This window comes from Melopsittacus undulatus, chromosome 12 (assembly GCF_012275295.1).
Source record: "Melopsittacus undulatus isolate bMelUnd1 chromosome 12, bMelUnd1.mat.Z, whole genome shotgun sequence".
NCBI lineage: Eukaryota > Metazoa > Chordata > Aves > Psittaciformes > Psittaculidae > Melopsittacus > Melopsittacus undulatus.
In genome coordinates, this window is record NC_047538.1 from 4,565,314 (window position 1) to 4,586,852 (window position 21,539).

General features: G+C 44.0%; 2 protein-coding genes across 2 annotated transcripts in view; one reads left to right on the forward strand and one right to left on the reverse strand.

Moving 5' to 3' along the window:
- Window positions 1-2,342: 2,342 nt before the first annotated feature.
- Window positions 2,343-8,004, reverse strand: UBIAD1 (UbiA prenyltransferase domain containing 1). The gene is made up of 3 exons (XM_005143666.4): window positions 7,822-8,004; window positions 7,064-7,612; window positions 2,343-6,175 (listed from the first exon to the last, which is right to left on the reverse strand). Exons 2-3 carry the CDS (start codon window positions 7,584-7,586, stop codon window positions 5,688-5,690), a joined length of 1,011 nt encoding a protein of 336 aa, XP_005143723.1. The 5' UTR covers window positions 7,587-7,612; window positions 7,822-8,004; the 3' UTR covers window positions 2,343-5,687.
- Window positions 8,005-8,385: 381 nt separating this feature from the next.
- The window catches only part of MTOR (mechanistic target of rapamycin kinase), a 63,880-nt gene continuing 50,726 nt past the window's right edge, over window positions 8,386-21,539 (forward strand). The window contains exons 1-19 of the mRNA XM_005143665.4: window positions 8,386-8,408; window positions 9,574-9,737; window positions 10,111-10,219; window positions 11,486-11,718; window positions 12,081-12,281; window positions 13,033-13,167; window positions 13,611-13,886; window positions 14,212-14,320; window positions 15,140-15,326; window positions 15,547-15,675; window positions 16,467-16,711; window positions 16,883-17,098; window positions 17,618-17,823; window positions 18,343-18,465; window positions 18,825-18,914; window positions 19,007-19,099; window positions 19,618-19,752; window positions 20,087-20,216; window positions 20,417-20,667. Coding sequence (XP_005143722.1) covers window positions 9,618-9,737; window positions 10,111-10,219; window positions 11,486-11,718; window positions 12,081-12,281; window positions 13,033-13,167; window positions 13,611-13,886; window positions 14,212-14,320; window positions 15,140-15,326; window positions 15,547-15,675; window positions 16,467-16,711; window positions 16,883-17,098; window positions 17,618-17,823; window positions 18,343-18,465; window positions 18,825-18,914; window positions 19,007-19,099; window positions 19,618-19,752; window positions 20,087-20,216; window positions 20,417-20,667 — 2,988 coding nt within the window. The 5' untranslated portion in view covers window positions 8,386-8,408; window positions 9,574-9,617. The remainder of the gene's footprint in view (window positions 8,409-9,573; window positions 9,738-10,110; window positions 10,220-11,485; window positions 11,719-12,080; window positions 12,282-13,032; window positions 13,168-13,610; window positions 13,887-14,211; window positions 14,321-15,139; window positions 15,327-15,546; window positions 15,676-16,466; window positions 16,712-16,882; window positions 17,099-17,617; window positions 17,824-18,342; window positions 18,466-18,824; window positions 18,915-19,006; window positions 19,100-19,617; window positions 19,753-20,086; window positions 20,217-20,416; window positions 20,668-21,539) is intronic.

The window sequence follows — 21,539 nt, forward strand, 5'->3', positions numbered from 1 at the left end:
CTGCAACTGAAAAATAACTTTAAAAAACCAGAGCAGCATTTCATTTCTTAAATATGTAATTGAGCAGGCACAAAACTCCAGTATAAAGCAATCAAAGGTGATTTAAATAATATCTACCACTGACCTAAAAGACAAACAGGTATGTGAAGGGAAAAGCCTAGTTATTAAGGTACCAGACTGGAAAGGAGAACTTTTATGTACTCTTACTTGATTAAGCACCAGTGACTCAATCTACTCACCCAAGAAATGGGAAGGATGTAGTCCAAGCTCCTAAAACCACTATAAAGGTATTAAGATTTTCCACCAGTGATTCAAGATGTGTTAAAAGCAATTGACTGAACAGAAGTACATCTCAGGGTGTGCAGACACTGCATTTTTTTCCCCACGTAAGTGTACTACCCATTATGCACAGCTCTTTTGAAAGCTCAGCCCTCAGCATCTGACCAGAATAAGCCTACTAAGCCATCAGCAAAGGCTTTAAAAGGGTGGGATACAGCCAGCTGGCTTTCTTCAAATGCCTACTCCTGCCATTACCTGTCTGGACCAGAAGCATCTGTCCAGACATAATCTACACATTAGAAATTCACCTGCAGCCATTTACCTTCCAAGTTTTCTTACACCAGAGACCAAATAAGGCACAACCAGACAGGCACTAGAAAATCTTGCAAATACAGCTAACATGAATTCCTGTAAAGACAAAAAATGAGGCAGTTTTAAGTACATATTTGGAAAGTCTCCTTCTCCATTACCCTGAAATTTTTTGATCCAATGGCTGTAGAGGCAAAAATACCCTCAAAAATTCATACTCACCATGGCTGTAAAAAAACATCCTCCCATATAAGACAGATGTTCTGAACAATGCAGTGACCTGAGCCTGGGCACCCCCTAAAACCATAGTGCAAGCAAAGACACCCTTCCTCCCTCATTCAATAACAATAGTCTGCTACATAAAAGTATTCTGCCACTCAAAAAGTGAAAGGATTGTGGATCAGCCTCATAGAACAGCGGAGGTGCAGCAAGACCAGAATCTTACAGTGAATCAGGTTTTTTAGCCTGTGGGCAGCTCTGGGGCTCTGCAGTGGCCCTGGTCTGCCTGGCAGAGGATGTCTCAGTTTAGGGCACAGGTACCAGGGTGCTGCAGCAGTGAAGAGCTATGCTGCCACCTGCAGACAACCAGAATTACAGCCTTCACCTACACAGGCACTGCATGTAAAGGTGTTCAATGGTGCATGAATTGCAAATCTCTACACATTTTCTATTAGAGGTTCAGGTTCTTTAAAATGAATTTAAGGTGACTACTAATAGACTCTGCCTCTAACAAGACAAAGCATTAGAATTCATTTTAAGAGCAAGTGCAGAACAATTACAGTCATAACAAAACACCTCACCTGCTGTCTTGCTAAAAAGGATACTCTGCAGGCTGGTTTCTGCAGATTTAGAAGTTTCTTTGGGATGACCCTCAAGCACAACCCATGTGTATCTAGATGCCACAGTATTATATATTTTACCCTCTAAAATTATCTCCAAATGCTATGACCTCAGGACCTGTTCTGCGTCTCAGAAAGGCAGACAAATACTTCCCAGGCCTAGCTGTTTCATAACCACAGAAAGTCCTGCAAACCCAAATAGGAAATCACCTCAAAGCAGAAATGACAGCAAGATAGCATTGCAAATGAAAGCATTAGCTCCACAATGTATAGTCAACTAAACTTTACTGCAGGAACTTCTTTCATTCTCTTCTACTCAGATGGATTTTAAACTAGAAGCAAAACCTGAAATCAAACTCATCAAATTAATTTGTACCTTTTCAGCTACGTGCAACACAGACAATAGAGGTGGCACAGCCAAGACATCTCTCTGGACTGTTCAAACCACTTTAACCCCATATGAAAAACAACATGAGATAAAGCATGCAAGTCTCTAGACGCCTGAAGCTAACTGTACATGCTTTTGTATAGTAAGCACCACCAGTAACCAAGAGAGGAAAATTTCAAAACATGCTTTAGGCTAATTTATGACACACATGGGAAGGCATTATACTGTCACAGTCCTGTGCAATAAGATCGTTGCAAATCAGGAGCAGAGATCATTGCAAATCAGGAGCAGAGATCATGGCACTGGAAGCACAGCAGCACCCATAGGTGAGGAAGAAAGTCCATCTTTATTAAAAAAGATTTAAAGTTTAGCTGAAACCTCCTTACAAATGCTGAACACCATTTCTGTTCTCAAAATTCTCCTCATTGATGAAAACATTGAAACCACTCTGAAATCTGCCATTAGTATGAGATGATCACTGCTACTGAACATTTTACCCAATGATATGGAAGGACAGGACCATGCAATTCAAAACAGGACTTAACACAAAAAGTTTATTATCTTCCACGCACTTAAACACACAGCACACAAAGACCCTCCCCTCCTTCCAGGAAGATGCTTTAATATATGTGCAAAAACACAACTGGAGTGATATAAAATAATTAACACAGCATAATTAACAGAATAACATTTGGAGACTTTATTGAAGAAGAAAGGCCAGGAGGTGCTCTAGGATGCATTAACAGAAAGGCTACAGATCTGTTCATCTACCAGTGTAGACTCATCACAATGCAATACAGCTCATCAAGAGAGACCTGGAAGAAGAACCTTATAGTGAGGAAAACTAGCATGGGACAGGGAGAAGAGGGGCAGAGAAAGAGACCCAGCCTCCTCATCACAAAACAAACCTATAAAGGAACCTCTCTTGCCATTCAATGTCTATGAGGAGATCATTTTGGTGTACTTACACTGGTTAAGTCACCGTTAGGTTAGTTTACACCTAACAGGTTTTCTAGTACTAAACATGCTTTTTGAAAAGCACACACAGAGATAAAGCACTTTGTACTTTCAAAGCTCTCTATGATGTCAGCTCAGCATCCCTGTGAGGTAGGCAAAAATTAGCTTTTTTCTGAGACAGAAAAGTTAAATGACTTCATCAAAGCCATGGTGAAGAATGCGCTATTAATATCCTTAAAAACCTGGAATGATACTGTTTTGCAATTGGAGACAACCAGCATCTGAAAGTAAGGAATTACTGAATTTTCACCTTGTTCTTACTATTAGAATGCTTTGAATCCCCACCTTGACAAGTGTTCCACAAACACATACAGGTACTAGTGAGCTCTTCCTTTATCTCTAACAAAAAGCACTGGTCCTCTCCAGCAGTAAGAAGACATCCTAAGCAGGGGGCTACTCCCTGCTAGTAAAGGGTAGCCTGGATGCAATTAAAGTTAATACATTACTCCACCAAAGATTATATCCTAGATCTTTCCACTGTTACAATTATTGTTATCAAAGACATGAGCCAAATATTAGCTCCTTTAAGGAATTTAGCTTGAGTACTCTAGTTTATGTAAAAGGAGTAGAAAAAAAAGTAACTATTCAGTCTTTCAGCTATAAAAACAAAGCTATCATGAAATAAAGCACACAGCTGCTACGAAGGGTAGCAACAAAGCCATGCTGGGATTAACCTAGTACATCCACGTATCTGCAATTGCAAGATTAGCAGAACCACCAGTCCAGTCCATATCCCTAGAAAAGCTTTTGCTTTAGAGCAAAATGAAGTGTGTCTCCGAGCTAGGCTCTTCTTTACTCCATAGGCTCACAAAGTAGTAGCATCAGATACTGTGTCATCTATAATTGATTTGACAAGTTTCCAAACCCACTTGGAAAGATTTTCTCCATACAGCTGTGCTGAACTTCTCCTCTAAACAAATATTTTGCTGTAGAAAGCAGCACACAGTTGCTGAAATCAGATTCTCCAGTCAGACCAGAGAGAGCATTTGCCCAGTTTTAATAAAAGATGAGGCTGTGGTTCAAAATACACCTGGAAAGAATCCTTCCCCTTGACCACAGCACAGCTGCAAAACAGACCAACAGCTGGGTGACACTGGATAACACAAAGCCATGAAAAAACAGTTACTTCAATAGCTGTACTATCAACTCAGCTCTACTACTGTCAGTACAGTCCACTAATGCAACACTCAGATGAACACACAAGGGTATAACTTATGTCAGATGCAGGACAACCCTATGCTAGCTTATTGCTCACATTTAAATGCCCTTCATATAGCGGTTAGCAGAGTCCCACTTGGTTCAAAAGCAAGTTTGTAATCCAGGCACCAGCAGCTTTAGTTCAACACCCAATTACTCTAAAGCTTCCCACAACTCATGCAAACAAGCTTTTCACCAAAACCCTGTATACAGGAAACAAACACTTTTTCAACACAGCAGAGAATTCAGTTGACACTGAGCAATGTGGCATAGATCTAATTCATCTTAGCACTGCAAGTCATACTTCTTTCCCAGTGTGTTTGGCATGTTTTTCACACTACTACATAATTGCTGAAACAATCAGTTCTCCAAATAGCCACATGAACATCAAGTGGCAACATCTGCAGGAGAAAACAGAACACCATCATAAGGTATATAGGGGAAAAAACCCCAACAGGTGGGGAACTTCAGAGCTAGCTTAACACTGAAATGTGTTTCAGTCACAAAAACTCTGGACTCTATCAGGAAAAATCTTGTTAACAAACATTCTTTATTCCTGTTTCCAGTCCCAGTTTTTAGGCAAAACCAATGCAACAATCCCGATTTCTTTTTTCTAACCTTGCATCTTTCTCCTTTGCTCAAGGGGGCTTCTTACAGCAAGATTGTTTCACCAGGCCTCTAAACAAACAGGGAATAACAATTGAAAAAATATTATTTTGTTAAAACTAAGAATTTGTTCTTAGGGTTAGGGTATCCATTAACCCATATCCAGAGAAATCTACTGCTCTGTCAACTCTTCCTTAACTCCAAGACTGTCATTTCAGAGAGTAAATTCTAAGCAAATGCAAAAAGGGAAAACACTTGTTTTTCTATGCATTGAGGGCTTTTCAGGTGCCTGATTTACAGTTACAGCTTTAGCTTTTGTAGCAGAATATAAATTTACTGGGTTTGGCTTGAAGTATGTGCAGTGGGCTATTTGTGCTCCATTTTAGCACCAACATCCCACAGAGATACGCAACTTTGAAATGTCTAGACTGTAAGGACCAAGCAGAAGCAAGAGTTAATGAATCAGTGTCTACTGCATTTCAGAGGATTGGAAGCAAAAGCTCCAAATTTGGCTAGGAGAAAAAAAAAAGAAACAAAAATTAAACTATACAACAGATGAAGATAAACTGCTTAGAAGGGAGTGAAGTAATAGCACCTACATTGTTGTGATGCTAAGCATTTGGCAGTGTTTTCTGTTTACCACACAGGAGCCACTGGGCTCCTTGACCTTGGTAAGAAAAGGAGTCATATAAGCAATCACTGTGCTTGTGAAGGGAACAGAGCTTACATTGGAGGCTCAATCTTATTTTCATTGAGTCAACAATAAAAGAACTCAGTGGCAGAAGGATGAGGTTCTCTAAAAGTTTCCTTGTCTTCACATCACCTTGCTCCCCTGGAAGCTGCACAGTTCACTCTTGAAGAGCTGATAAGCTGCCCTTTTAAAATCTGTTGTACAAGCTATCCAAGACCAGCAATTATAGAATTCACAGACAATCAACAGCTCAAGACAGTCTCTCCATTCTTCCCACTGTCCATAACAGGTCAGCTACCCACATCAACCACCATTAATGAGCATTAATACTGAATTTTGAGGGCTGACTCTGCAGCTCCCGTTACAGTTTAGGCAGAGCACCAGCTGGTGCTAGTGTAATACCAAAAACATAGAAAAGCCCCAGAAGGAGATTGAGTTTGGCTGTCCGCTGAGGGATTTTGTTGAAGTTCTGACTCCGAAACTGCCTTTCCAGTGAAAATGCCATCGGGATGGTAAGGAGTGGCAATGCCATGCTGATGGTATAGCGTGTGGCCAGCACACAGAAAATCAGGTAGGGCAAGAAGAGCAGCACGGTGTAGAGAATATAGGAGAAGGCAGGACCGATGAGGATAGCCAGGGTGACAATACCCGCCTGCTGGTCAGACTCCATGTCCCGTGTGTTGTTGCTGTGCAGGATGGCCTCAGTACTGAGTGCTAGTGGGATAGCGTAGAGCAGTGGTGAGACAGACAGATAACCAACTTGCACAGCATGGGCAAACATGACAGCCAAGGGCCCAAAGGTGATCAGGATCACCACGTCTCCAAGTGCAACATATTTAAATCCAATCCCTGTGGCAAGACACAAGAATAAAATGAAGCATCATCAAACAACCGAAATGACAGAAGAGAATGGACAATACAACAGATCAGCCCTTTCCACAGGAGCATTGTAAAACAATCAACACACATGTAGCTACATTTAAGAAGTATGTTATCTCTTTTTTCCAAAGATAATCAAGGAAACACAGCTTCTCAATTTCTCCATTCAAACAATATAACATAAACTAAGAGCCAGGCTCTAACACCTGTCTTTGCATCTAGAAGTACCTATTTCTGCAGAAAACTATAGAAATAAGGTATTCTTTAATGTGACCATACTAAAACCTGACCCAGAATAAACATATAAACTGCTCAGAACAAAATGCAAGTAGATTCTTTCAAGGAAACTAACACAACTGTTTGAAAGTTTGACTCAGTTTGAAACCCGAGATTTCCTTTTCCTACCCAGCACAGTAAGTCACTAAAAACATCCTTATCTTACTGAGAACAAACACTAATTGCTTGACATTCACAATGAGGCTCAATCTAGAGAGCAACAAAACATTCGAAAACAAAGTAACAGATTCCACCAATGGAAAACGTGCGGTGGCTGTACTGCTGGAGAGAATGAGATACACAACATGAAAAGTTGCAACAGAGTTCTGATGAGCATAGAGAGTCACGTGTGTAAATAACAATGCCTTAGCATCACTTTCCAATTAAAGAACTTAGTGTGTATCTTCCCACAGCAACCAATAGCAAAGAAGTTCATGTACGAGGGCCCCAGGAAACACCACCAAATATTTCCAGGGCAGTTAACTAGATACATCACTTGTGCCTTCTAGAAACCCTTTGAGAAATCAACTCATTCTATCACATTTAAACTCAGATTTACAGCAAATGGGATATAGTGCTTACCTCCAGTGTAAAGGAAGGAGCTGGAAAGTCCTCCGAAGTAAATCAGGGCCAGGTGCTCCAGTTTAAGAGTTGAGACAGCATAGAGCCCAGCAGCACAGATACAGCCCACAGTATAAAGGAACACTCCAAACCGGACTACGTCCTGAGGCTCCAAAATCTGGTCCACCAAAGTCCTATCGTCACTCTTCTTGTGATCGATACCTTTGGAGAAGTCGTAGTAGGTATTCACCAGGTTGCCGGCTCCGTGCACAGCCAAGACGGTCACGGCGCTGCCCACCAACAACCCAGGGTCTAGCGCTCCCTCAGCCCGGTACGCCAGAGCGCTGCCGAGAGCCACAGGGGTGAGGGAGGCACTGAAGCTCCACGGTCTGAGAGCTAGCACGTAGGCCGCACACTTCTGTCTCCAGCTGCCGGGGGGTGCCCTCTCAGCGCCCGCCAGCACAGAGCCGGAATCGTTCCTCTCGTTGCCGCGGGGGCTCTCAGGGCTAACACTGATCTTCTGCGCCAGGTCTGCCGGCCCCATGCTCTCCCGGCTCTCAGCAGCAACACCTGGAAGAAGAAGGGCCGCGCGTTAGCCCGGCGGCCGCGGGGCCCAGAGGGGAGAACGCAGCGGCGCTACCACCGCCATGGCCGCACCTGAGGTAACGACGCACACCGCCCTTTCCCGCCTGCGTCTAAAGACCATTCCCACCCCCCTCACCTCAGCTCCCCCTCGCCCCCACGGCCACGCACAGGAGGTTCCGCGGAGGATCCCGTACCAGAGCAACACCCAGAATGAGCATTGACGGTTCCAAGCCGCCACCACAGCTGCGGGAGGCGGGTGTCACTCTGAAGCACACATCAGCACTGCTAACCGCGCCTTCAGGGTACCGGGGGGCCTACGGCCGAGCAGCGGCTCCGCGGAGCCCACCCCGGATCCTGATGTGTGCAGCCGGACACATTTCAGCGGCGCACACGGAGCGCGGCACCAAGCTGCATCTACGCACGCGCACAAACGGGCAGTAATTAAGAAAGGGCGGAAGCCAGGCTGTGCCTGAGAGGTGGACCTATAGCAGACTTTGCACCAATCAAACACATCCAGCCTTCTCATTGGTCAACTGTACTGCCACTCACTCCCGGCTGGCTTGATGATTGGACGGTCTCACCTTGCGGTTCCTTGGGAGAAGGGGCGGAGCTGTGAGCGCTCCTTCCCTTTATCTGTTTTTCTATTGGTCAGAGGCGGTGTCTATCAAAGCCGCTCTGGGTCGCTATTGGCCAGCAGCGGCTCGCCGGCCCGGCAGGCGCGGGTGGAGGGCAGGGCGCGGGGCCCAGAGCGGGGCAGCCGGCGGCGGTCGGGGCTGAGGTGGTGAGTGCGGCTCCGGAGCCTCCCCTTGGCAGCGCCGTCCCCTCCCTTCCGTCACGGCCTCCCCCCGGTGCTTTCCCGTCTCAGTGCCGACCTCGCTGCCACCCTGTGCGCTGTCAGCGGCACCGGCGCTCCCGTGGGCTCTCGGCCCCGTACCGCGGTCCTACCAGGAGCCGCCTGCCTGAGGCCCCGCGCCCGCCCGCCCTCACCTCACTCTTCCCTCAGCCCCGGCCTGTGGAGCGGCGGCGGCGCCGGGATCCCCCGCGGGCTCAGGCCTGGCGGCCCCCGCCCGCCGGCTCTCACGTCCTTCCGCCGGTGCGGCTGTGAGGGAGCCCCGCGCAGGGACACCTCGGCCGGCGGCGGTAGGGCAGCAGTTCACGGGCTGCTGTTAGCCTGAGGGAGCTCCTCCTGGCTCCCAGCTGTGGGGCAGCCCTGGAGCCACCTCACGCTTTCATCCTGTGTCGCCGCGCGGGGATATTTAGGGAAGGACTTGAAGTTTCCGTGCCGTGTGTCGCTGTGGGCCCTTTCTGTCAAGTGCTGGCTTTGGGTTTATGTAATCTGGAAATGGAGGGGAGGGGGTTCTGGTCTCCCACATATTTTCCACATAAAGGCTCACGATAAAGTTGGGTTATGTGGTGCAATAGTAAACATCCTGCTGCAATGATTAGTGTTGCTATAAGTAGACTTCCCATCTCTAAATATCTACTGAGAATGTAATACTTGCCAGGCCCCAAGTGCTGAGTCTTCCTTGTGCTGGCATAATGCTGGAATTTCTGTGGAGAAACTTGGTTGGAAGTTTTCAAGGAATAATCAGATATGATACCTATAATCATGGGAATGATTGTGTTGTTTGTTAGAGTGCAAATGTAAACCCTACTCTCATCCTGCTGTTTTTCAGCTTGTTTAGGATTGGATCACCATGAGTTTGGGCACCTGGAGCATATTTTGGTATATGATGAGCTAGGGAGCAATTAGACTTGGGGTTAAGGTATTCTGCTTTACCACAGCATTGTAAGGCCTGAGGAATACAGTTGCTATTTGTAATTTTATGCTTTAGTAGCACAGTATCCTTGCAATATGGCAGCAATAGGACCCATGTTTTGGAAACAGGCAGCATTAAGAAAGAAGCTGAGGTATTTCAATAGCTGAAAGAAGTGTTTTTCTGAAGCACTTACAGGATTTGATGCCCCCGAGCCCCAGGCCAGCACCATCATGTCGGGTACTGTGTCCATCCTGCAACAATTTGCCAATGGCTTGAAGAGTCGCAGTGAAGAGACGAGGGCGAAAGCTGCCAAGGACTTGCAGCATTATGTCACCATGGAGCTCCGCGAAGTGAGTGCTGCAAATGAGAGAATTTATCCTTGTTCTATCATAGGAGTGTAGGATGTGGGCTGGGTACTTTCGGGATGGAGATTTTTGGAATATGGAAGCTGGAATATGGAAGATGAGGTGGGGCATAGCACAGAGCTTGCCTTTGCCTCAGCATGTAGGAGAGTGAGTTGGTGACACAGATGGGTGGTTGAGCACCAGAATAAATAACTTGACACGTCTAGGACACAAAAAAGAGATGATGTTTCGTCTTTGCAATGTATGGTTGATTTCAATTCTTTTTAAGTGACTTAACAGGCATTGTCTTTGTGGAGGTTTTGGGAAAGGAAGGAGGGAAAGAATGCTGAAAGCCAATTTGAACATTTTGTTTTTACAGATGAGTCAGGAAGAATCTACCAGGTTTTATGATCAGTTGAACCATCACATATTTGAACTAGTCTCTAGCTCTGATGCAAATGAAAGGAAGGGTGGCATTCTGGCTATAGGTGAGTGAAAGTGCTTAATGACTCTGGTGAGTTTTCTCTTCATGCATCTGTCTTTAGGAACAGAGTTTCAAAAGGAATGAGCTTTTATGATTGGGGTGTTATGTCTGACTGCTCAGTATGCTGGGTGTGTGCTAGTTGCTGGGCTCTGAAAATCCATCTGTAAGCACCAGCATGGGAGCTGCTGAGCACTGAGAGTGGCTGAAAACCTGGTGCTTAATGGACCCTGAGCTCTTCTGGGTGTCGAGCATCAAATGTGAGTGCTGAGCACATGAAATTTCTGTTCTCGAGCTTAGCACAGGTTGTGCTGTCTGTCTACATGTATCAGGATGGGCTGACTTTCTCAACTCTTCTCCATCTGAGGAGATTGATTCTTGGTATTTAAATTTACCTTACTCAGTAACAGCAGCTTCTATCCTGGGAGGGGCTCACATAGCTTCTGCTTTGATTCTGATCAGCTGCTCTGGTTATGCTTTTGCTGTGACATGGCTTAGCTGCCTTTATCTTGACTCTTAAGGAAATCAGCCTGCAGAAATACTTTGCCTTCTAAATGAGTAGCCTCTTTTGTAGCAATTACTTTAATAACTAAATAGGAGGTGCTTACGGTTTAAGCTCACAGACATAATCATCCAGTCCCAGCATGTCTGAAGACAATGAAAGTCCCATAGCTAGAGAAATCTTTGTTGGCAACATCTGATATTAAGCTGACAGTATCACTTTAAAATTGTTTCTGTGAATTTAGTGCTGTTAAAAGGTGCCAGCCCTGGAAACTGATGGCCTCTTTATCTACAGAGCATGTACAAGTCAGGCACCAGCAGTGAAAGCTGCTGCCTGCACTGACACTTGCCAGTGTGCCTTCCTCTGGCCAGGAGAGACCACCTTTAGGGCTGAGGGGGAGAAAAGTTTCCTTGGTCCATTCAACCTTTGACTTCTCTCCTGCAGTGGATCAGCTGTAATAGTTGTGTGTGGGTGGATGCCTTTCTATTGGGAATGGATCTGTTATGCCATGAATCTTTTTTTTTTTCTCATTTAAACTAAAAAGCTACTGGATGCATATTCCTGCCCACTTAACAAGTTTAGGCTCAAGAATGGTGGCCCTTTCCTCGATTATTTGATTTATTTTTTTTCCTGTGGATTTGCAGTTTAGGAAGAGTTAATGGGAATCTTTAAGGAATGGATAGGGAATACGAACTTTTCTCCAGGGATTACTGACTGTCTGCCTCACTGACTCTTAGGAAGAACCTACAGCATTGCTTCCTTTCCCTACAGCAAGCCTTATTGGTGTTGAAGGAGGTAATGCCACCCGTATTGGCAGGTTTGCCAACTACCTGAGGAACCTCTTGCCATCCAATGACCCTGTTGTAATGGAGATGGCCTCCAAGGCCATTGGGCGGCTTGCGATGGCAGGCGACACCTTCACAGCTGAGTATGTGGAGTTTGAGGTGAAACGAGCTCTGGAATGGTTGGGAGCTGACAGAAATGAAGGTCGAAGACATGCAGCTGTGAGTAATCTCTTTTTGTTTTTTTTGGAATGGGGAGGATTAGTTAATAGTAGTAGGAGATGTGCATAGAAAGCTGAAGAAAAGCTCTTGTCAGGATCTAAATGGCTGCCAGGCTGTGTCTGATAATCTCTGTTGCTCTCATGGCAGATACAGCATTTGCTTCATTGCTTCTGTGTTAGCCCAGTGATTAAAGAAGACTGAAACACTACTGTCCTAGGAACTGTCAAAGTACAGAGCTGGAAACACCTCAGTTTCACAGACACTGATAGTTTAAATAAATGATATTACGTTCTAGAAGTTACCAGGTTTGTTTATGGGTGCTCATCCTCACAGATTGTTCCTGTTTCTCTCCCCACCTCCAGGTTCTTGTCCTGCGTGAGCTGGCAATCAGCGTGCCTACCTTCTTCTTCCAACAAGTGCAGCCATTCTTTGACAATATATTTGTGGCTGTGTGGGATCCCAAACAGGCCATCCGAGAGGGAGCTGTTTCTGCCTTAAGAGCCTGCCTTATCCTCACCACTCAACGGGAGCCAAAAGAGATGCAGAAGCCCCAGTGGTACAGAGTAAGAAAATAACTTTGTTTTTAAGTAGCTCTCATAATGCAGTGCATTCACGAAGGGAGTTCTTAGAAAAACTGTCTAAGCTAAGAACCTGTGTCACTTTTGTCTGTAGATCTGTCAGTAGAAAACTGTCTCCCCTTGAAAGGATTGAAACTATAATGGCTTACAAAATGAGTAGTTCCTTTGGCCCACTGTAAAAATAATTGAGAGACTTAACTCCATCAAGAATCCATTACTCTATCTGCAGCTCATTTTCAGCTGTTGGGCCTGACCTAGTTTTACAGCCATGCAATCATCTATCTATTGTCATCTCTTACTAGCAGATGGTTTTATTAGTGTAGATAAAACATGAGTGGAAAAGGTAAGGGTTCTTTTACCTGAAGCTTAGCTTTGCTGCCATTGTCACATGAATTCAAGCTTCATAATATCAAATAAGGTTCGCACAGTACAGTCAAAATGTTGTGAACTTCATTCATTCCTCATAGTCAAATATGCAATGCAGATATTGATGAAGTTTATACCATGGCATGGTTGACTGCCTGTTTTTATTAGTGCTGTTGAAAATGCTTTGCAGAGAGTCTACAGCTTCTGGATGAATCTGAATTTGTGGTGTTGTACTCTGTTATTACACAGTTGAGACTTGTGGCTACTCTTGGAAAATTATAGGCCATCAGTAACTCTTGACTGGCAGTACTGCTTTATTTCCACAGGCTTTGTTTTTGCATGATCACTGAGATTTTTTCTTTCCCCAAAGCACACATATGAAGAGGCTGAGAAGGGCTTTGATGAGACTTTGGCCAAAGAGAAAGGAATGAACCGTGATGACCGAATCCATGGTGCCTTACTGATCCTCAATGAGCTAGTGAGAATCAGCAGTATGGAGGGAGAGGTGAGCAGATGAACGAGATGGGGACTATAGCTTGATTGACAATGCGTAGCAACTCAGCAATCTGTGAACATACTCCATTGTGTTTGAAATGGGGTTGTTGGGCTTAAAAGTTGTCTGAATAAGGAGTTGGAGCATTACAAATTGACGTGTGTCAGAGAAATAGCAGTGACTGGTTTGGGTTGAGTAGGTATTAAACTCTGATGGAGAGTGCTATCAACTGGGTTAATTACAATGAAAAAGAATTTTATATGGAATAAGGACTCTTGTGTGTTAGATACCCAAATATTTTTGCTGGATTTTGCATACTTAAAGCTGTACAGCCAATTGGATATCAATTATGCAGGATGCTGCTCAAGAGATTTAGGTAGCACAGAGTTGGGGATCTCTTATTCAGCTCTGTTTTGGGGATTTTATTGTAAAACATGCTTTTCTACTTTATCCAGCGCCTTAGAGAGGAGATGGAAGAGATCACTCAGCAGCAGCTTGTGCATGACAAGTACTGCAAAGACCTGATGGGCTTCAGTACCAAACCTCGTCACATCACTCCCTTCACTAGCTTCCAGTCTCTTCAGCCCTCTCAGTCAAATGCTTTGGCTGGTCTTCTGGGGTACAGTGCTCACCAAGGAATTATGGGTTTTGCAACCTCACCTGTCCCAGCAAAGTCTACATTGGTAGAAAGTCGATGCTGCAGAGATCTAATGGAAGAGAAGTTTGATCAAGTGAGTGTCCTTTCTTCAACTTGTCTACCAGCATTCACAACACTGGTTGTTCCAGAGTGATTGTCCTCCGTGTCCTTACTTAGCAGGCAATACTGCCTAGTTTTGAATTGAGGTGTGAAAACGCATTAATTATGTGTATCCTGGCTTTGTCACTGTCTCTCCAGGAGCAAGTGATTTACTTTTTTGGAAGCTATCTCAATTATCCATCTTTCTGATGGACTCTGAAGCCAAATGTCAGTAGAATGCCTTAAAGCACCCAGGTAGTAAATGATTGTGAGCTATTGCCAATGACCATCCTTCCAAGCCCAAATCTATCTCCTTTCAGGTATGCCAGTGGGTTCTCAAGTGCAGAACCAGCAAAAATTCCTTGATCCAGATGACTGTTCTCAATCTGCTACCACGGTTGGCGGCTTTCCGTCCTTCAGCATTCACAGGTGACAAGACAGATGGTTGGATGTAAGAAATGCTGCTGAAATTGGGCTGGAAGTTATCCAGCTCTCTTTGGTCCAGATGAGCTTGCGCTTGCAATGCAGCAGTACAAATGTGGTGCTTGTAAGATGAGCACATTCCTCTGTGGGAGGACAGTCTTTTTTTTCTGAATAAGTGTGACAGGATATATGATGCCAAAATATTGCTCTGATGAAGAAAATGGGATTGAAAACTGTTGTCTGAATTCTGTGATAAACACCATAAGAGATAGAACCTCCTGTTTTGTTTTTTCTCAGTATGTCAGGCTTAGGATTGAACTCTGCTCTTTTGCTTCCACCTCAGTGTATCCTAAATATTATCAGCACTGTTGTCTTCCTATGTCGCTATTGCATGTGCCAGGAAATATCAAGTAAAAATCACAAATACCTGTCAGTTCAGTTGATTTATCAAGCAAGCTTAGGAGAGTATCAGAGTTAGAAGCGATTCAAGTTGCTCTAAGTGGGTTGGAATCAAGTTTGGGTTACTCCAAGTTTCCAGTCACTCACTCTGAAAACAAGATGATTGAATCTTATTTGTGTGTAAGACCTGTTGCAATGGTATTTTTTCCCCTCATAGCACTTTTATTTTGATTTATTTTTTCAAACCTTCTGGGCTTTGAAAACTTTATTATATGGTGACATGTGTTTGCAGCTGCTTATGGCAGCAGATTTTATATGGCTGTGTCTGTTCCTAGTTTGATAATTGTAAAGGTTTAGTTGCAAATGTGATGCAACTGTATAAGCCTAAATGAGTTGCAATGTCTGTATCGTTCTCTCTTGTGGCAGCTGATCAGTATCTTCCAGACACCATGAATCATGTTCTCAGCTGTGTGAAGAAGGAGAAGGAACGAACCGCAGCCTTCCAGGCCTTGGGTTTGCTTTCTGTGGCTGTGAGGTCTGAGTTTCAAGCTTACCTGCCAAAAGTCCTTGAAATCATAAAAGCAGCTCTTCCACCAAAGGACTTTGCCCACAAGTAAGTATGTGAAGGTTAGAGGAAAAAAACTGACACACTTATTCTTTGTATAATTTTTGTGATGTGGCATCAAATTATGCTATTGTGCTATGTGTTTCTGTAAGACTGATAACACAGATGTGGGAAGAGGAAAGATATTTGAAAAATAGCAGCTTCTCTTCATTAACTTACGGTCTTCATTAACTTACGGTCTTCATTAACTTATGTGGCCTCTTTCCAGGAGGCAGAAGTCTGTACAGGTTGATGCCACAGTCTTCACATGCATTAGTATGCTGGCACGAGCCATGGGACCCAGTATCCAGCAGGACATCAAAGAGCTTTTGGAGCCTATGCTGGCTGTGGGCCTGAGGTAAGTACAGGGCAGGAGAGCATATTTTTGTTATCCACTGGATGGCATTGTTGGCCATACAGAACAAGACCTTACAAGTTTTCAAATTGAGAAGGAGAATTATTGCTTTTAAATGATCTTTCAGAAGGTCAGTGTAACTTTCAGAAGAATAACGTTTTAATTGTTCAGATGTCTGTTGAGTTACTTATGAGCATTGGTCTCTATGTAAAGAAATATTTTTGTAGAACTAGTGTATTCAAAAGCAATCTTCTCTGCTTTCCACTACTCAAACACATTTAGCAGCAGACTGCAAAAATTTAGAAAGCTTCTAAAGGCCAGCAAATTTCTTCTCTATCCAGTTGGCAGGGAAGGAGAATTGGAGCACTGAATATCTGCTTCTAGCTTCTTTCATACTTGGCACTGACAGTTCCTCCTGGGAAATTTTCTAGCTGATGATGCTATTAGTATGTGAGGGAATGGAGGACGTATCCAGGTAGCACAGAGCTTTTTAGATTAGATTAATGTTGCCATCTGGAAATGAATTTAGTTGCCTTTGCATCTAAGCATAAGGAATCACTTAGATTTGTAATTACTCTAGCAATGTTGTAGCTGTAATACTGGCAGTTTGCTCACCAGGATCATACAAGAAGGTCATCTCATGTGCACAGGTTCACACAAGGACCTCTGTGCTCTGCTGGCAGGTGTTGCTGTGATCTGTGAATGCCCACAGCCATCTTCTGATGAGCAAAAAGGTGAAATATGCACCTCATGGTTTTGGTTCTAATAACTATCTGCCTGCTTTTTGCCCTCAGCCCTGCTCTAACAGCTGTGCTGTATGACCTGAGCCGTCAGATCCCTCAGCTAAAGAAGGATATTCAGGATGGGCTGCTGAAAATGCTCTCCCTCGTTCTGATGCACAAGCCTCTGCGACATCCAGGCATGCCAAAGGGCCTGGCCCACCAGCTTGCCTCCCCTAGCCTCACCAACATCCCAGAGGCCAGTGATGTGGGTAGCATCACTCTTGCCCTTCGTACACTGGGTAGCTTTGAGTTTGAAGGTAAGATGAAATAAAGAAGCAGGGGGTCAAGGGGTACGGGGTATAAACACTAGTGCATCGGAATGCAAGTAGCCGGAAGACTCGGAGCACTTTGTTTAAACATCTGTTCCATGATAAGACCAGTAATTGAGGTGTAAACCTGTGTTAAAATCCCCATCTTCTTCTTTCCAGGCCACTCTCTGACTCAGTTTGTCCGGCACTGTGCAGACCACTTTCTGAACAGTGAACACAAGGAGATCCGGATGGAAGCAGCCCGCACTTGCTCTCGTTTGCTCACACCTTCCATCCATTTGATCAGTGGTCATGCCCATGTGGTCAGCCAGACAGCAGTGCAGGTTGTGGCTGATGTTCTCAGCAAACTGCTTGTGGTTGGAATAACTGACCCAGGTTAGTACAGGGTTCAGGGAAAAGGGTTCTTTTACCACATGTTAATTTTGGCATGTGAGCGGGTGACAATATTGAGGTTGTGGTTGAATTTGAACATATTTGCCACTAACTTAAGCTATTTCTATTTATAAATAGTTCTCCCAGTTTATCTTCCCAGATCTTGATTTTTGAGGTAATAATAAAACATTAGTGCAAAATGCTCCAACTGTGCCCTTGGTAATCCTTTGAACTAGGTGGGGCCCTGCTACATTTTCTGCATGCTGCTCCAAATGTACTACTTGTAGGTAGTAGAGATTGGCATTGTACTAATCTGATTATCAGGGCAGTGCTGAGCAGCACTGAATTTGTTGGGCTGACCTATGTTGTTTCTCCTGTGTGAAACACTGAGGGTACTATCTCATGCTGGGGAAGCTCTCGGCATTTCCCTGAGGTTGTGAAGAATTTGAGGCCAGCTTGTGATTAAGAGCAATAAGAACAGGAGCTTCCTGCATTTAAAGAGAAACAAATGTGTTCTTGCAGACCCTGATATACGTTTCTGCGTGTTGGCTTCTCTGGATGAGCGCTTTGATGCTCACCTTGCCCAGGCAGAGAATTTGCAAGCTCTTTTTGTGGCCCTGAATGATCAAGTGTTTGAAATCCGTGAGCTGGCCATCTGTACTGTGGGTCGCCTGAGCAGCATGAACCCTGCTTTTGTCATGCCTTTCCTGCGCAAAATGTTAATCCAGGTAATGAAGGGGGTGCCTGCAGTGAAAATAGGGTAGTTAGTATTGACACTAAGATGGTGCTGAAGAACTGGGCTGTCTAACTGTAGTGAATGTGTGGGAGAGTGGGGGAATATCTCCTCAGTAGGTTTCAGCAAGTCTTTTTAGTGGTAGATGTTTGGGCTGAAGTTCTAACGATGTACTGGAAAAGAAAGGATAGTAGTTATTACTTCACCCCACATTTGTCATGCTGGATTGCTTTCTATCTGTATTCAGGAAGGACGTTCTGTGCTGCTTTTAGGTGAATGGATGGCATCACTTCATAAACATAGATGGTTTTGGAGCCATCTATTCAGCTTTATGCTAATTTTAGCTCATTTAGATGTACATGACTGGATGGGGTGTAAACGTAGAACCCCCTTTACAAGTGTTAAGGTAATTTTTTCTTTATGTTGTCATTGGACAGGAGAGGAGGAAATCCAAAGAATTTTTGTCTATCTCCAATTTTTCCATGTTTTCATGCTTCCATTGTCTTTCCTGCAGATTCTAACAGAGCTGGAACACAGTGGTGTTGGCAGGATTAAAGAGCAAAGTGCTAGGATGCTGGGTCACCTGGTTTCTAATGCTCCACGCCTCATTCGTCCCTATATGGAGCCTATACTTAAGGTATAGTCTCTACATTTCCTAGAGGTTTTGGAGTGAGATGATACAGCAAGTGGATACATCACCCTGAGGAGATGGAGTTCTTTTGCTTCATCATAGCAGGAAAAAGTTGGATTAATGTGGATGTTGCCACAGGAATGCATGTATATGACAGTGTAGCCTAACTTGATTCTGATTTGCCTAAGTTCGTGAAAACAAAGTTTCATTCACTGTTGGAATGCTCCCCATGGTACAAGTTGAGACCCTGTGGAATCAGTTGCAGGCATAAACAAAAGGAAAGATGGTTTTCAGTATTGTGTGTACTCATACATACTCAATAGTCTTCTAAACACATTCTAACTTGTTTTTCTGTCACCTACCAGGCACTGATTGTGAAACTGAAAGATCCTGATCCAGATCCAAATCCAGGAGTGATTAACAATGTCCTAGCGACCATAGGGGAGCTTGCACAGGTAGGGATGCAGCAGGTCTTTGCTATGCTTGTCTGTTGTTAAGCTTTTGGCAGTGCTAGAAAGAGGACTTAGATTTTTTTATCTTTCAATAGGTCAGTGGGCTGGAGATGAGGAAGTGGGTGGATGAGCTCTTTATTATAATCATGGACATGCTACAGGATTCCTCCCTGCTGGCTAAAAGACAAGTAAGTGTTTGACAAATGCACTGAACTTGCCATCTGTGGCAAGCCGTGACCAAAGCTGTGATGGAATATCCATGTGTCCCATAGTAGCTGCTAAAATGAACCTTTAAATCACTCCAGTCTCTAGTGGAGTGTATGGTCATGCTTGTGGCACACAGGACTGCAATTATGACATAGTATGGACTTGTTATACCTAAAAGAAGAAGAATAAAAACAAAAGGAATCAGGTTTTAGTGGAAGGTTGATTCACTGAGTTGACTGCCTGCTCAAATCATATCTGAGTGAGGGCAATTATGGCAGTCAGACAAATTGTTTATCACTTTCGTTACTATTACCTATTAAAAAAATGCTCTTTATAGACAGTTTCAAACCATGGACTATGGTTTGCAATGTCCTAAAATGCTCATTTGCAGATCCTAAAATGCTCAACAAAACTACAGCAGTTGAATTGACTGATGAATTCAGAAGACATAATAAATACCCTGGACAAAACTGATTTTCTCTGGGCTTGATCTTTCCAGGTGGCTCTTTGGACACTAGGACAGCTTGTGGCCAGCACTGGCTATGTTGTGGAACCATACAGAAAGTACCCAACATTGCTGGAGGTGCTTCTGAACTTCCTGAAGACTGAGCAGAACCAGGGCACCCGTCGAGAGGTATGAACATGAAGCTTTTGCACAACCATTTCTAGAAGTCAGTGGTGGGGAGAGAGATGTCAAATAAATGCATCCACCTGGATTTGGATAAGGGGAGATAACTGTGGCTGATAGAAGTACAATAAGCAAAATTGACAGTGTGAAAGTGTTGAGTCAGTGAAATGGCCTCCAGCAGCTGAATGGAGAGCACTGATGTTTTTTCCAGGCAGTCACTTTAGTTCCAGTTCCTCTCTCTCCAATCCACAGGACCTTTCCAGACATGGTGGGTTCATGTGTTGACTTTTGCTTTGGTGATGAAATTCTGATGGATTTTGTTTTGTTTCTGTCTTATCAGGCTATTCGTGTATTAGGATTGCTGGGTGCTTTGGACCCTTACAAACACAAAGTGAACATTGGCATGATTGATCAGTCACGAGATGCTTCAGCTGTCAGCCTCTCAGAGTCCAAATCCAGCCAGGATTCTTGTAAGCATCTCTATTCCTTTCAAGTGGATGGCTTGATGATCTACAGACAAATCTTGGTCATTTTGTTGTTGTTGTTCCCAGTTTGTCTCCTCCTCTTAAATTATTATGGGTACCTGTTTTCACCTAATACTCAGATGCTACTGAAGTGGTACTCAAGACAATTTAATATGCAGTTTGTGACACTCCCTTCTTCCTCCTAGCGGACTACAGTACCAGTGAGATGTTGGTGAACATGGGAAACCTCCCTCTGGATGAATTCTATCCAGCTGTCTCTATGGTGGCCCTGATGAGAATTTTCCGAGACCAATCCTTGTCCCAACACCACACCATGGTAGTTCAGGCCATCACCTTTATTTTCAAGTCTCTTGGCCTGAAGTGTGTGCAGTTCCTGCCCCAGGTCATGCCAACGTTCCTTAACGTAATACGGGTTTGTGATGGTGCCATCAGAGAGGTGAGTGTACTAGGGACCTCTCTTTCTTCCTTCCTGTTCCACTGCCCTAAATTAAGAATCCATGTTTTAAGAGAATGCGACTGGCTTTGGGCATTGCTGTGCTATGTGTTGCTGCCAAGCATGCTGCAGAAGTGAGGTTCAGCTTTGCCTTTTCTCTCCTGTGAGCATTTGGTAGAATATTCAATGGAAATACTTTTTTGCTTCTTATTGAAACAGCTGCTTCTGAGCATAATCCTAAGAAAGCCAATATTTGTTTCTGCTTTGGTTTTTTATCGAGCTGGTTTTGATCAGGAAAACAGCCTGTGCAGCTTGCAGAGCTTTCAGTAATCTCTGCATTAACGTACTGTTGCAAACAGTATTCTCAAATAATTGGGTTACATTCTTTAAATTTCTGATGCAGCCATGTACTTTGGCTCATCTGTGAGCAGGAAAATTCAATTTGCTGCAGTCTGCTAACATTCAGAACAGTGTGGGTGGTGATGCCACAGCAGTGCTTTCTCTTCCTTCCCACTTCAGTTACAGTTTTAGAAGGAAATGAGAATTGTGTGAAGATAATAATGGGCTTAAGATTCACCTGACCAGAGATGGCTGCTGTTTGCCAAACCTTTTCCTCAGGCAGCTGAAATCTCGGGTGGGAAGAACAGTTTGTACTGGTTACTGGTACTGTGTTTTATAGGTGGGATGGGTGCTTCCTTAGCAGAATCCCAACCCTGCTATAGAACCGCTGTTTTCTCCCAGACTGAACTACTGCTCAGATTGGAAGGAAAGCATCTCACACGCCTGGGTTGGCCGAACTCCTAGACCTGACTGATCTAACTTGCTTGAAAGCTATGCAGTTGTGCACACTCTGTTTAAAAATTTTCAGGTAAAAG

Bases quoted from the DNA above. Each gene is read 5' to 3' on its own strand.
- UBIAD1 (XM_005143666.4), bottom strand. From the start codon at position 7,586: ATGGGGCCGGCAGACCTGGCGCAGAAGATCAGTGTTAGCCCTGAGAGC. The intron at 6,176-7,063 runs GTAAGCACTATA...GTCTTGCCACAG, and splicing joins CTCCTTCCTTTACACTGGAG to GGATTGGATTTAAATATGTT.